We start from the raw sequence: 13,710 nt of genomic DNA on the forward strand, positions 1-13,710 counted from the left end.
ATGCAATCCAGGATTAAATCTTTTTTTAAGCAAGGCCTGCTGTTTCTTTCCATTATATCAGATAGTGGAAGAGGCACACATTCCTTCAGGGACACAGTAGCTGCTGTGACAGTTTGCTTAAGAATATCTGCAGTTAGAGCACTGAAAACATACCTGGCACAACCTCACAGAAGGGGGGGAGGGGGGGCAGGCAGGGGGAGAGAGGGAGGGAGAGAGAGAGAAGAGAGAATGTGAGAAGTGAAGTCTGTGATTACAAAGCCTACAAACACTAATTTACTTTTCTTTTGAAAGATAAGCCACCAAAATATAAATGGACGGCCTGCAATCTTGTTAACTCAGTCTGGCACAATAAGGTCAAGTCAAACAGCAGGAAAGAGAATGCAAATCTCCTTGAAACCTTTTATGGTTATGTTTTTGAAGCTCTGAGGTACTACAAAGGCAGTACTCTTCCCTATCAGTGATAAAAAAAACCCCCACCTGAACAAAAGGGTACAAATCCAAATTTCCACCCAAGACAAAGACAAAAAACTGTGGAACAAAATTAATACTCTTGGAAGACAACATAAATATTTATTTCAAAATATACTGAACTAAGCCTGATGGAGCCTGCTACCATGCGCTGAAATGTGGCTTTCCTTCTCCAAGATTCTATTTTATTTTATTTTTTTAAATTAAAGAGTATATTTTAAGTTGTCTTAAATACATCTTTTATCCCAGGATGGAAGAGTTCCTGCAGTTTCAGCCTCCTTTGTCTAGAGAAGCACACAGAAGTATCAGCTTTTTTACTTTTCTTCTGACTGCCTTCTACCCATTTTGAGTGAGAGAAAGCTTGATGTTTGTGGAAACAGATGTCGGTAAAATACTATCAATCCGCTTTTCATCAAGTTTGTAACAGCAGCCTCAGAAGTGCAGCTTTTCCATCCTGAAGCAATGTGCAACTAGAATGCCTTCATTTCATTTTCCCTAATATGAATCTTTAGATACTCAGAAGCTATAAGGCATGTGGTACCAAATGAAGTGTGATTTCATTCTACACTGCTTTTTCAACAAATACAAGTAAATGTACTTACACTAAATACCTTTTTCAGTATAGAAATGGCTTCTGCCAATACTTTTGTTACCCCCAAAACAATACACAATTTTAAAGGAAAGACGAACTAGAAATATTCAGATATTCCATAATCTAATAATGAAGAACGACTTTATGAAAAAAAGCACTCGGATAATGAAAGACTTATTACTAGCAGCACTTAGGCTAACAAAGACCACTTATACCTTTTTTTGACCAAGTTAATGGCAGCAAAGACTGAAAATCATAAAGTGAGGTCCTAGCCAACTCAGCAAAATTAAGCTGTCTGTATTCTATCAATGTCCAACCAATAAATCTTTTTATGTGCACATTTGATTTCTCTAGATTCACTTGCCTAAGTTCGAAGTAACAAAGCTCAATACATGTTCCCCAAAGTCTGCTTGATACGTTAACTCTAATTTCAGTTTAAAAGATAGTTTAATCCACAACCATTCCAACACCTACCATAAAATATTCCAGCATTTTAAAAATACATTTCAGCTTTCTGACTTTCCAAAATAATATGTAATCTCAGAAGCTTTCTAGGGTGCTGAGATGCTACAGTCACAAGAGTGTGTGAGTACGTGCACCATAAACAGAGGTGAAGCAATAATGCCTGCTTTGACACTTCTGCCTCTGTGTGTTAATAAAGCTGCAATATAGGCATCAGGGACCCAAGAAAAGGCAGGCTACAGTAGTTTACAAAGGAGATTACTATGAAGCTTAGATTATTCCAAGACTGACTTTAAATGAACCTGCTGGGTTGCAGTTATTTCCAGAATATTACAGAATCCAGCAACAAGGGTAGACATGCTTTATGGACTGCTGTACCATGGCTAGACTCGTCTGTTACCCGATTACACTTTTAAAGATCCCTGAAGTATCTATAGCCCACGATTTGTGCTATAGTAACTAGACTAGTTTAATACCAAATGAACTCAAGTTTTGCTATAATGACACTTAAATCTGCAGTGTAGCTGTGCATGACAGAATAAGAACATGGCAGAGTTTGAAGGGTTCAGTTCTCTCTCCCACTTCAAACATTACTCATGGTTTTAAATTAAAAGGTGCACTAAAAAAAAGAAAGCCATGCCTTTCTGATGCTCTGTTTATAAAGCAGAGAAGCAATAGACATTTTGTTACTTGTTTTGGTAACAATTTCTGAAAGTCACTTTCACACAATTGTTTTCCATTAACGCTTCTAATTAATCCTTACATTTGGACAAGTCAAATAACAGCAAAAAATCCAACATGGCTCGGAAGGAAAAAAAAAGTGGGAAATGGGAACTGTATAGGGTTATCAGGATGAAAGAAAAGAAAAAAAAAAAAAGAATTTAGAAAGAGATCTTGATAGCAAAGTCTGTCATTTGTGTTGTCTTACATTGCTTCTGCAGGGAAAAGCCAAAATAACCCAAAGGAAAAACCCCAGACCAAGAAATTAGAATTCAGTTTAAAATGTCTACACTATGACTAGTTTCCATATAATTAAATTTTGCCAGTCTTCAAGATGACCTGACTTGCAAGACATGACATGCTGATTAAGGCATGCAATAGAAAAGAAAGTTCAGGAAAGTAGTGTGATAGCGAAGAAAAGCAAAGCAGAGAACAAGGGATGAGAAGATACCCTGTGCAGTACATCTGCATTTTGCAATTTTGCATTTTTGCTAGTGTCACTACCCTGTCACGTAGTTCAAGCTCCTTCCTTTCATAAGGACATTGAAGATTTGCTTAAGTTAATTCTCATCCTTTTCTACTAGTAAAAAGCCTTGGCTTAATCTGCAAGGCATCTTCTCACTTGAAGGACTAGAAAGGTGCAAGAATACCCTCCAATCACAACATGTTTTAAAGACTTTATGCCACATTACCAACTCAACCAGTTCCAGCCTTCTTTGACCTCTGTTGTTCACTCAAACTCCTGTATTCTAGTCTGAAGCCCTCAGCTGTGGCAGTGCAATCATCTACAGTACAGATACATTAACTGCATTGCTACAGTGATAGCAGCTTTAACAAACAAACCAACCAACCACGTTATTACAGAGTCTTTTAAGTTTTCTTTAAATTGAGATTACTTCAGAACTTCTACTCCATGACATCTCTAGGAGCCTGGGGAACTACAAAGTAAGTTCCACCTACTTCTCCCACTATTCTCCAATCTCTTTACTTTAGTCAGCAATAATAACTAAGCCTTAAAAAAACCCAAACAAACAAAAAAACTCCCCCCAAAAACCACAAACCCAAACAAAACCCAACCCACCACCAACCAAAAAAAATGTGGCCATCATTTATTTGATTACACTTTCTGCATCAGAGGATCTTTTGCCAGCATCCTTATACAAAATAAAATATAAAATAATAACTGTTCATACTTGCTTTCTTTGGAGAATGCCAACTAATACTTCAACTGATTTTTTTTACCACCTAACTGAAAATTTTAGTGCTGTAGTTTTTTAAAAAAAATAATAAATTGATTACTTAAAAAACTGGTACCAGCAAGAACGTTGTATTTTTCTATTTAAGGAGAGTGAGAAAAAAAGCCGAACATGTTTAATAGGTTCAATTTTTTTTTCTGTATTGCATAAAAGAATTACAGAATAAGACCACAGTACTTACTTAGCCATGAGTTTTGCTATTCGATGACAGTCATTCTTGTCATAAAACCAGATACTGTAAATTGACACTTGAAAATAAGAAAAAAAAAAAGTGTAAGACAAAGGTTAAAATAATCAAGTCAATAGGAATAAAGCAAAAACCCAGCAGCCCATTAAATCTGCAACATATGAATTACCATCAATTTCCACTCAAATATTCTGTGACCGACTTCTATTTATAAAGTAATCAGAAATAGCACATGTGCAAACACAAATGTGCAAACACAAATACAACTTCAGTCAGATTAAATGCAAGAACTACAAAATGCTGATCCTGTTTATAAATAGAAGTGGCAGAAAAATGAAGTTTAACTACCAGATGCCTTCTTACTACAGTTGCAACCTTCTGTTTTCAATTACTGACTTGACCATTTAAACTAGGCTAAAGAATATCCTTTTTTTTTTTTTTTTTTTAAACACTCATTTTTAAATTTGTCAATTTTTGAAGCTCAACAAAAATATTAAAGTTTGAATTACAGCATAACAGTTCAATCAGAGGCTCTCCAGAAGGTTCCCTCTCCAAATTCTTTTTTTAAAAAGAGATGTAATTTTATAGGAAGGAAGCAATAGCAAAGCTCCAATCACACCATCACATTCATGGAGCAGCTTAAAACTAGATTCATACTGAACCCTACTCTTTGAAAGTATCAAGGACAAAGCAATGAGTGCAAAAGGGTTCCAGCTCAGCAAGACACTAAGCCCCATTCTGGCTTTCAGAATAAGTAAAATTCCACTGAAAGTTGCCAGAGTTGGAGCCTGATCACGGAGCTGAAGGATATTCCATCGGAGGGAGTAACTTTGTCAGTAGTAGCAGGTACTATTTCTTCATCAGCAATCCCACTTCAAAGAAGCCATTTTTACCCACACATCTACTCATCTCACTGTCCCCACAGTTGTGCCAACACAACAGATCGGCAGAACTCTTTTCAGAATTGTATTTAATCAAACCCACAAAGCAGGTTATTTTAAATCTTGGTTCACCTATGAAGTTTGTCAATGCTTAGTGTGCAAGTACATCAAAGGCAATTGGACTCTTTACATGTTACCATTAATGTATTTTCGTTTCTGAAAAGACACTTTTAGCATTTTAAAACTCATCTTTATACTGTAGTTCATGCCAATGTTTATGAAGTTGAAATCACTAGCGGATTATAAAAATATGACTTAAAGTGAAGGAAAGTAATGTTTAAAAAAAAAACAAACCACCCAACACACAAAACCCCACAACCTTTTCCAGCCAGATGTAGATTTTTATTTCAAAGTGAAATCTTGCCCCCACTTTTTTTCCTTCCTCAAAACACTCAAAAACTTCAACCAAAGCCCACTCAAAATTATTTCAAGCCATAGCAAAGAGGCAATTATTTACCAAACTTTTTTCTAGACCTTCCAGTTATCTTAGACTTATTGTGTTTGACCAAAACCCTCAAAAAGCCATGCCCACAATTCATTTCTATAACAATATCCTAAGACAAACTGAAGTTCTACTTTGCTTTTTTAAAATTTTATTAAACAACAACTATATTCATTTGGGTGTTTGTTTCTTTAGAAGTCACAGCTTAAGTAATAGACAACAAAGTTTTTCAAGTCATAAACAAAGAAACACAGCACAATTTAAGGAACTTTCTTCTTACAAAAGATATAAGCCAATTAAAAAAAGCGTTTCATACATGCAGCCAATGCTTATGAAATATTTATTAATATTTAGTTTAATACAACTGGATTGTCTACTGCATAGAAACCTGAAGATGTTTCCAGTTTGAGCTATTTCTTTAGTCATGTAGCATATTTTAACACTGAAGAAAAGCTCTTTCCCTTCCCTGACTTCATTATCAGACAAACTGCCAACAGAAGAAAGCTTCTTCAAAAGCATACTTGCTGAAGAAATGAAGATAAGGAACCTATAGTGATATCTTAATGGGACAAATGATAACAGTCACACTCAATTCTGCCAGAAACAGGCGTACACAAGACTAGAAGTAGATCCAAATCTCAGTTTGGTGTACAGAGTATCAGGCTTTTTTCCACTTTATACTACTGGCAAGCAATCATAGGGAGTCACTGCAAAACATTAACAGTATTACAAAGATGTAAAGCAGATTGTGAACAAGTAAACTTGAGCATTAACTTAGATATGGTCCAACAGGCTGGAATGTTTATCTTCCTCTTTTCAAAAGAGGACTCACACTTGTACTATCGGTTCAGCTCCCTTGCCCCAGAAGTATGTGTATGTGCGTGTGTGTGTCCCAACTGCATTACTATTTGATGTATTTCTTACATGCATGCAATGTGAGCTATGAACATCCTTTTATTAGAAACAGAGTTGGTACTTACCAGTTCTTTTCAAATCTGTGATCTTTTTACTACACCCAGCATAAACGTTAGCTGAACGTTCATATATCATACTGCAGTTCTTTTAAGAGTTTGATCTAACAGAAGCCACTAAATTAAGTGACTCATTTTTCCATCAGTTCCAGCACTTTCCATCCAGCTTTTCTACACTGAATGCTGGGCAGCATCTTTAGTAATCAAGTAGAAGCAGTTTGTAATCACCAGCAGCAATATCTTTCAGTTGGACTCACACTACATTTTGACACACATGAAGTCATAAGTAACCCATAACACAGACAAATCAGATTTAATAAAATTGAAAGAAGTCATCAGTTATCTTCATCTACATTCTTCTCTGACATATATAATTTTTATTAGAAACACCAACCCACAATTATTTATCTAAACACATAACACAAATTCTCTCCAAACTTGACTGGATCAATCATTAAAACTTGATTGAAATTGCTATGGGAAAACAAAAAGATTCTGAGGAAACAAAAGCATTATGGAAGCCTTCCTGCTCAAGCATAACAGCTGGATGACACCAAAAGAAGGTCTTGGTCTCTTCTATATTGTGCTCCCGCTGCTTCATGGGGCAGTCAGCTTACTGTTCCAATGCTGCCCAGTCAGCAGGTCTGAATTAAGAGTGGGGATAGCAAAGTGCCACAGTGAGACAGAAGCCTCACTCTTTGACAGCATAAAGTGAAGTTGCATCCCAAAGCTGTAGTTTCACTTCAGTTTTCATTTTAAGTTAACAGAAAGGAGCAGCATCACCACCCTTACATTCCCACAACTTTGCTGATAACTCATTCTACCCCAATTCACCCCTTTCCCTTATGTCAGCTGGGTACATTTTAGTCCAGACCAGTTCCTTGACACTATTTGCACATCAGCTTCACAAACATGCCATCTAGCACAAGAGAGGGTGCTGAAACAAGAAGCTGGGGGCAGCACAGTAAGGCAAAACTGTTAAAATGTTCATGAAACTCTAGCCTGAGAATGCTATGCCAGAAATGTACATGGGACTCATCAGTACTGCCAGTTTCAGAGATTCCAGACACTGTCACTCTCTTGCCTTAGGCAGTTCAGCCATTTGTGCAGATACAGCTTTATCTCATTCAAAAAGATAATCCATTTAAAAGTTACCTTAACTAGTTGGAAAAGCTGATAGAAGAGAGCGCAAAAGTTTTATTTTACAGTTCCAATTTAGATGCTGCTATACAATGAAGCAGAACAACTGGGAGTGGAGGACAATAACCTTTCAAACTCTCTCTGGAAAGAAAGGACTCTCATTTTGGAACCCGTCCTGTAAGGTAATCATGGAAATCAACTTAACCCAATCTCACTCCTATAAAGAAAAGCACATACATGCATCATTTGCATATGGTATATGCATCATTTTACACTTCAAATAGAGTTTAAGGCAAAAGCACAGAAAGCAATCTCTCTCAAAGCTCCTATTTCTTCCAGTAGCAAGGTTAGCTGAAATGCCACCTCTCAGCCAATCTGCTCTAATATCTTCTTCACCGAGATTCCTCATTCACTATTCATATTTTCCCCTATTTAAACATTAGCCTGCCACACAGATTTATAAATAATTAGAATTAATTTAAAAAGTCCCTCCCTTTCTTATTGTTTTGAATAGCTAAGGCCATTTCACAAATACACTTCACAGCACAATCCCACAAGCAGTTGCACTGGAGTAATTCAGCAGGTGTGTTGTCCCAAAAGTTGTGGGATCTTTCACCCAGTGTGCAAGCCAATAACACAGAGAGTTGAGGTATTAGCTGTTTATTGCTGGTTCTGTGCAGAAAGGGGTGCTGGGGGTATCCCTGCAAAGCTAGCACACCCAGCACAAAGTCATTCATTTATATGTTGTACATTAGCATAATTACCATACTCACTGTTTATCTACCTTTTACTGGTGCCCATAATTCCATATCTTAAAGCTGATTGGGGTATAGTGTCCTTGCCTTCATTTAAAGGTGCAGTGTCTTTTAATTTGACTGCACAAGCTCAGTGGGTGAGGGTCTTCAGGTGGAGACAGGTATCCTAACTTCTAGAGGTGTGGTCTTCATATTATAATTAGTTAAGTTCACCTAAAGGGCACATTTTTAACTGATTCGTGTAGTATGGCCAAGCTTCTTGGGCAACCAGCCCACTAAAGTTTATGGTTCCTAGTTTTAGGTCAATTTGTTCTTTCTATTCCATTGTCTTGTCAAGAGTTACTTACCCAAGTGATTTACATCGACTACCTTTAGTTCCCCAAGTTTGTAAAAAATTATGACCATAAAGATTTCAGTATCAGTGGCAAACAGCATCCAAGATCAGGAACACTTTAATGAACCACCATGTAACAAAGTATAGTGTGGAATGAGAGGGATTACTACTTTGCAACACTGAATCAGAGCAGAAAAGCCCTTCCACTTAGAGTGCCATCTTTGAGGTCAAACAAAATATTTTTAGAACTTCTTAACAGCTTTCAATGATTCCTCCCCCTCAGCTTGCATTGCTTCTTCTGCTATAAAGGCATCAAGAACAGGCTCCTTTCTTATCTCAGACTAAACCACTGGGTTAATGTGCTTGCTGGAGAGCCATTCAGCTTCGGCAATCACAGAGATATGTTATACTTAATGCACTGCCAACTGGGAACAGAGGTTGTAATGAGAGACTTTCCTTACCAGTAAAGATGCCCTGTTTTGAAACCAGTCAGGAGCTCTTTCAAAGAATTTGAAAAGCCATTTGACATAACGCAACTAATTTTGCTTTTCTGAATACAAGTTTGTTTAATTAATGATAATACAAGAAGCCCTGAAGACAGCACTTTGTAACTGAGTTCTCCACTTAAACGTATAAACCCCTCCAAAATCTATTATTTTTGTTTTACTAACTCTTACCCTTAGACAGGAATAAGAAGCAAGCAAGAAAAAAAACCCCAAACCCAAAAAACCCACACCAAACAAGGACCATTTATTTTAATACCTAAGTTTTATGCTTAGCATCTGTCTTTTCAGCACCATGGAAATCAATCTGCCTGACCTCCCAAGTGAACTAGCTTGGATTAAAAAGCCTTTTAATCAAGACCACCACCACCGATACAGAGGGAAAGTTATAAACGAGAAAGACTTAGAAGAATACTTCTTGCAGACTTTAAGAGGTAAGTTGGCCATTGCTTAAAACTTTGACTAATTTTCCTCTATTATTAAGCAAACTGTCAACTTTCAGCTCCAAATTCTCACACTACAGATTGAAAGTACTGAACTTTGAGATTGGACTATTACTACTGTTACTGGCAGAACTGTATGCATTTTTTTTAAACAGAGTTTAACACACTTTTCACAAAATACAGACAAGAGGAAACAAGCTTAGGTTCATTAAAATAAATAGGTCAACAGGATTCAGTGCTTCACGAACAAATACTCCAAATACTCTAAAGAATGTGCATGCATCCAGAGGGAAAGTTAGACCAAATCAAATGTACCCAGCAGCACATAGTCCAGATTAAGCAATAATAAATAGCACATTAAGTATGAAGTTTAATCTAAAAATTTCTACATTTTAGGAGGAATTCTAAATTTAAAATGTTACCTAAAGTCAAACAATTTCTTTTCATTTCAGTAATTTCTTAATTTGTTCACATTTGGAAATACTTGTTTTCTTTAATTCTCTCTAACAATGAAAAGCAGAATACCCTTTTTTCTATTTACCACTGTAACTGGTATAATGCTTCACAGCTTCTTAGTCACACCCTCTGTCATTTTTGCTTTAGGATCTCATGCCTCATGAATAAATGGTATAAGTTTTCAGGCAGCATTATATACAACTTTTAAAGTAGACATAGCCTTTCTCAAAATTTTGGGTTTAAATATTCTTTTGGGGCTTGAACTATTAGCTATCATTGGCTATCATTATGTAGCCAGAATGATTTTGAGGAAAAAAAATTCTGAAGTTGGGAAAGACTTCTCCATTAACAGCTAAAATAGTAAAAACGTATTATTCTGGGGGTGGGGGGAAGCACCTCTACATGTCTTGCATCTAACCAGAGTAAGAAGTAACAAATTGACCCAAATCCCTTCCATTTCACTCAGTGAACACTATAAGTGGTAAATATAAGAAAGGAACTTCTTATAGTATTACTTGGTCTATCCTCCTTCCAGAATACCCATGAAAGACTCCTTCATATCCCACCCTGCAAAAATGGGGGATGACCCCCCCCCCCAAAAAAAACCAACCTATGAAAGGTAAGTCAGGCCTCCTTTCCTGTGAGAATAAAATGGCAATTACCTACTCTTGTTCTAAGAGTTTGAAAAAAAACCTTTGTGCAATTGGATAAATTATCTCAGGTTTACAGCTTAACAAAAATAAGTTCTGATATGCAGCAAACTAAAAATTCCATTGTATATTAAAAATAAGTATTTGAACAAATCAAACTATAAAAGAATGGTAAAACCCACCAAAAATATTATGATCTAGCATGACAGGCAAATCATTCTTATAGCCTCCAGCCAAGCAAAAATAATGTTTATATACTGTTTGCAAAGTTCCTCACATAACTTCTTAGCGGCTCTGCATAGACTGGAGTACGTCACTTAATACACTCAGAACAGCTCTCATGCTATTTAAGACAGAAATGCCAGAGGTCTGATCTGGTATACATAACAGACTTTGCCCTTATTATCTTCTTAAGTCAAGACAGAATCCCAGAACAAGGTGAAAACATGAAGTTTATAAAACAGTAGTATCATATTCAGTTATAAAGATTGTTGACATGGAACCTTCCCCAAATACGTGGTGGAACAATTTTGTTTTGATCGTCTTCTACTACTTCTACCGTGCCCTGGGGAAGCGTAAGCCACAATTTGTCATTGATCCTGTTACAACCTAAATATACAGGCACAAAATATGTTTGTCTTTGCCAAGCAGCAGCATTAAGAAACATGATTTTAGATTTTTATCAGGTAGTCTGAACCATTCCCCATCTGTAAGCTAAGGAAGCCAAATCATCAGTTAATCATTCAGCAATCTTAGCAAGACAACTTAGTCTTAAGAGTTTCTAACAAGCACAGTAGATTTCCTCAGGCAGGATACAAAAAACCCCCAAACCACTACAAGAAACAGGGCTGTTGCCAACACTGTGTATAAGAACTAGTTTTAACTTGCACAACCTAGCAGTCCACCCTCTTTCAGTCATTAAAGGATCTCGGAAGAACTTCACATTAAGCCATTAGAGATACACCACATTATGCCCTTAGACATACACATTAGATTAACCACTGGCTTAAAACTCCTATTTGAATTAGTCCCCCAAATGCAAAGGTTTTTCATGCCAGCAGGCAGCTGAGCAGAAGTGGATACCCTTCTGCATGAAAAGAACTTGAACAAGAATCCTCTAATCTACCACACAAACATGTTGAAATTTGTCTGCAAATCCAAATCAATCTGAATGTGGTTTTGGGTTGTTTTTGTTTTTTTTAAAGTTTCACAAATACTATGCAGATAGAGGCAAACAGCTTTAACACTGAACATTTCAATCATATAATTTGTTTTTTTCTAACTAATTCAGGGGACAAAATTCAGAAAATTTGGGAAACTGCACATAAGGAAGACAACCCAAAACACAACAACTAAATGCAAAATGTCAGGGGAGTTAGTGATTCTGAAATTGTGAGGAATAAAAAGCTTAGATGCTGTTTTCTATGCTTTTAAGCTGGTATTTGAACAAAGTGAACACTAGCAGAGCCCACAAAAACTCATCTGCTGTTTATTTGTGGCACTTGGGGAAATAACTAATTACATACTAACTAGATTGAACATTTTCAATGTGCAATCAGTGTAGAGTGTTTCTGGACATGCTACCACCCTCTTCCAGGAGATGGGACAGAGCGACAAAATAAAAGACAGTTTCCGACCAAAGTCTTTTAAAATGACAATGGGAAAAATACAAGAGGAAAAAAACCCCAACTCTTGATTACTTCAGAATGCAATTATTTCCCATATCCAGTCTATAGTATTTTCCTTGCTCACCTTTGTATGAATTTCTTCCTTCCTCGTACTTTTCTATGTCTTCTCTATCCTAACTCCCATGAGCCTCCCACAGATCTTACAAAATAGTGTCCCATAGGAAAAGGGGAGCTTTTATCAATGAAAGAAAGGCATATAATTAGCTTTAGGGGTTTCTAATGAACTCACACACAGCCGACCTTCTCTGATTGCTTCTGTTAAGTGATCCTCTAGTCACTCTCACTAGCATACGCCATGGTAATTCCACAGCAGATCCTGCTTCCTGATACCATCAGCAGTTCCAACAAACAAATGAATCAACTTCCTGCTTCCCCTATGTCACCAACCCCACAATTGCAATTGTTTCCTCTACTGCCGCCTCGTCGGCCATCCTAACCCTACCACCATCATCTACAGCTCCTCTTCCTTCCAAACCAAGCAACCTGCTTAAACATCCAACTCAATGCAATATTTTTTCCCCTCCCAATTTCTCGCCAGTCATTTACTTCCCTAATCTCCTAGGATTTTCAACTTACTGAGAAGTTTTGACTTTTTCCTCTTGATGACACTTACAGAAGGATTGCTAAGACTATTAAACAGAGGAGACCACCTACCTTAAGCTGTTCTTTGTCATAGTAATGGAATCTATCCTATTCCCCACAGATCCTAGAGGCTTTCCAAGGGGGAAACAGGAAGGGATTAACATTTGACTGTTCTTCTAGGTACACTGAAGCCTAGCCAAAGCAGTGTTCCTATCTGTAATTCAAGGGGACTTATCAACAGAAGACGACATGGTGTTGAGGTAGGACTGCACCCAGACAGCATACAGGTTCTCCAAGTAATTCAGTAAGGGGAACCTGTCACTAGACAGCAGCAAACTAGTTTCAAGAAATTTGGCTATAAAAGAGGACACGAAATGATACCTTTGTATCAGGAGGACCCTCTGCTCTGTGGGGTGCCTTTTATTCATCTACTTAACCTAATGTGAATTTCATATACGCATATACTCCCTCTTCCTCTCTTGAAGGGCGACGTAATTTATACTTTGAGCTCTTTGGAGTAACAGGACTTTTAGCGTGTACCTAATTGGAACACGGTACACCAGGACTCTGAAGCTCGACTGATGACCCAAACCACTACCAGAATTCAAAGAGTAGCAGGAAGATACTGACTACTATTTTACCACTTACCTGTGTAACAACTATCCCAACACCCAGACTTGCTGGAGTCTAGACTCCAGGAAATTTAGTATAGACATCTATCTCCTGACTCCAAAAACCTACTGTGGAGAAAGAAACCTTCAACCTAGAGCTGAGCAATTTTCTCAACTTCCTCAAGCAGATACTGATTAATATTTAATTTTTCGCTTGCAAAAGAGGAAGCCCTTAGAACTGTTCTTGGTGTTACATACTTTCAAAATCTATCAATCTTTATTATTCTTTCATCGTGTTTTATTAATGCTATAGCACTGTATATAAGTTTAGATTAAACCTATCAGTTCATTAATTAAAAAAATACAGGAATATTGAACTTTGTTAGTATATCCTCTTTTTATTGAAAGCAGATGGTCATCACAATATAATAGCACAGCTATTTAAGTAAATCTAGCACTGTAGACAGAAAACAGACATTTCATTGGAACCTGCCCCATTACATTATACT

At 37.0% G+C, this 13,710-nt stretch overlaps 1 protein-coding gene across 3 annotated transcripts in view; it reads right to left on the reverse strand.

The window, feature by feature from the left end:
- Positions 1-13,710, reverse strand: part of DCP1A (decapping mRNA 1A) — a 36,724-nt gene that overhangs the window by 19,601 nt on the left and 3,413 nt on the right. For all 3 annotated transcript variants that reach the window (XM_052777092.1, XM_052777090.1, XM_052777089.1), the window contains exon 4: positions 3,680-3,746. In XM_052777092.1, the coding sequence (XP_052633052.1) occupies positions 3,680-3,746 (67 nt within the window). The remainder of the gene's footprint in view (positions 1-3,679; positions 3,747-13,710) is intronic.

The sequence above is a fragment of the Harpia harpyja genome, chromosome Z, assembly GCF_026419915.1.
Source record: "Harpia harpyja isolate bHarHar1 chromosome Z, bHarHar1 primary haplotype, whole genome shotgun sequence".
In the NCBI taxonomy this organism is placed as follows: domain Eukaryota; kingdom Metazoa; phylum Chordata; class Aves; order Accipitriformes; family Accipitridae; genus Harpia; species Harpia harpyja.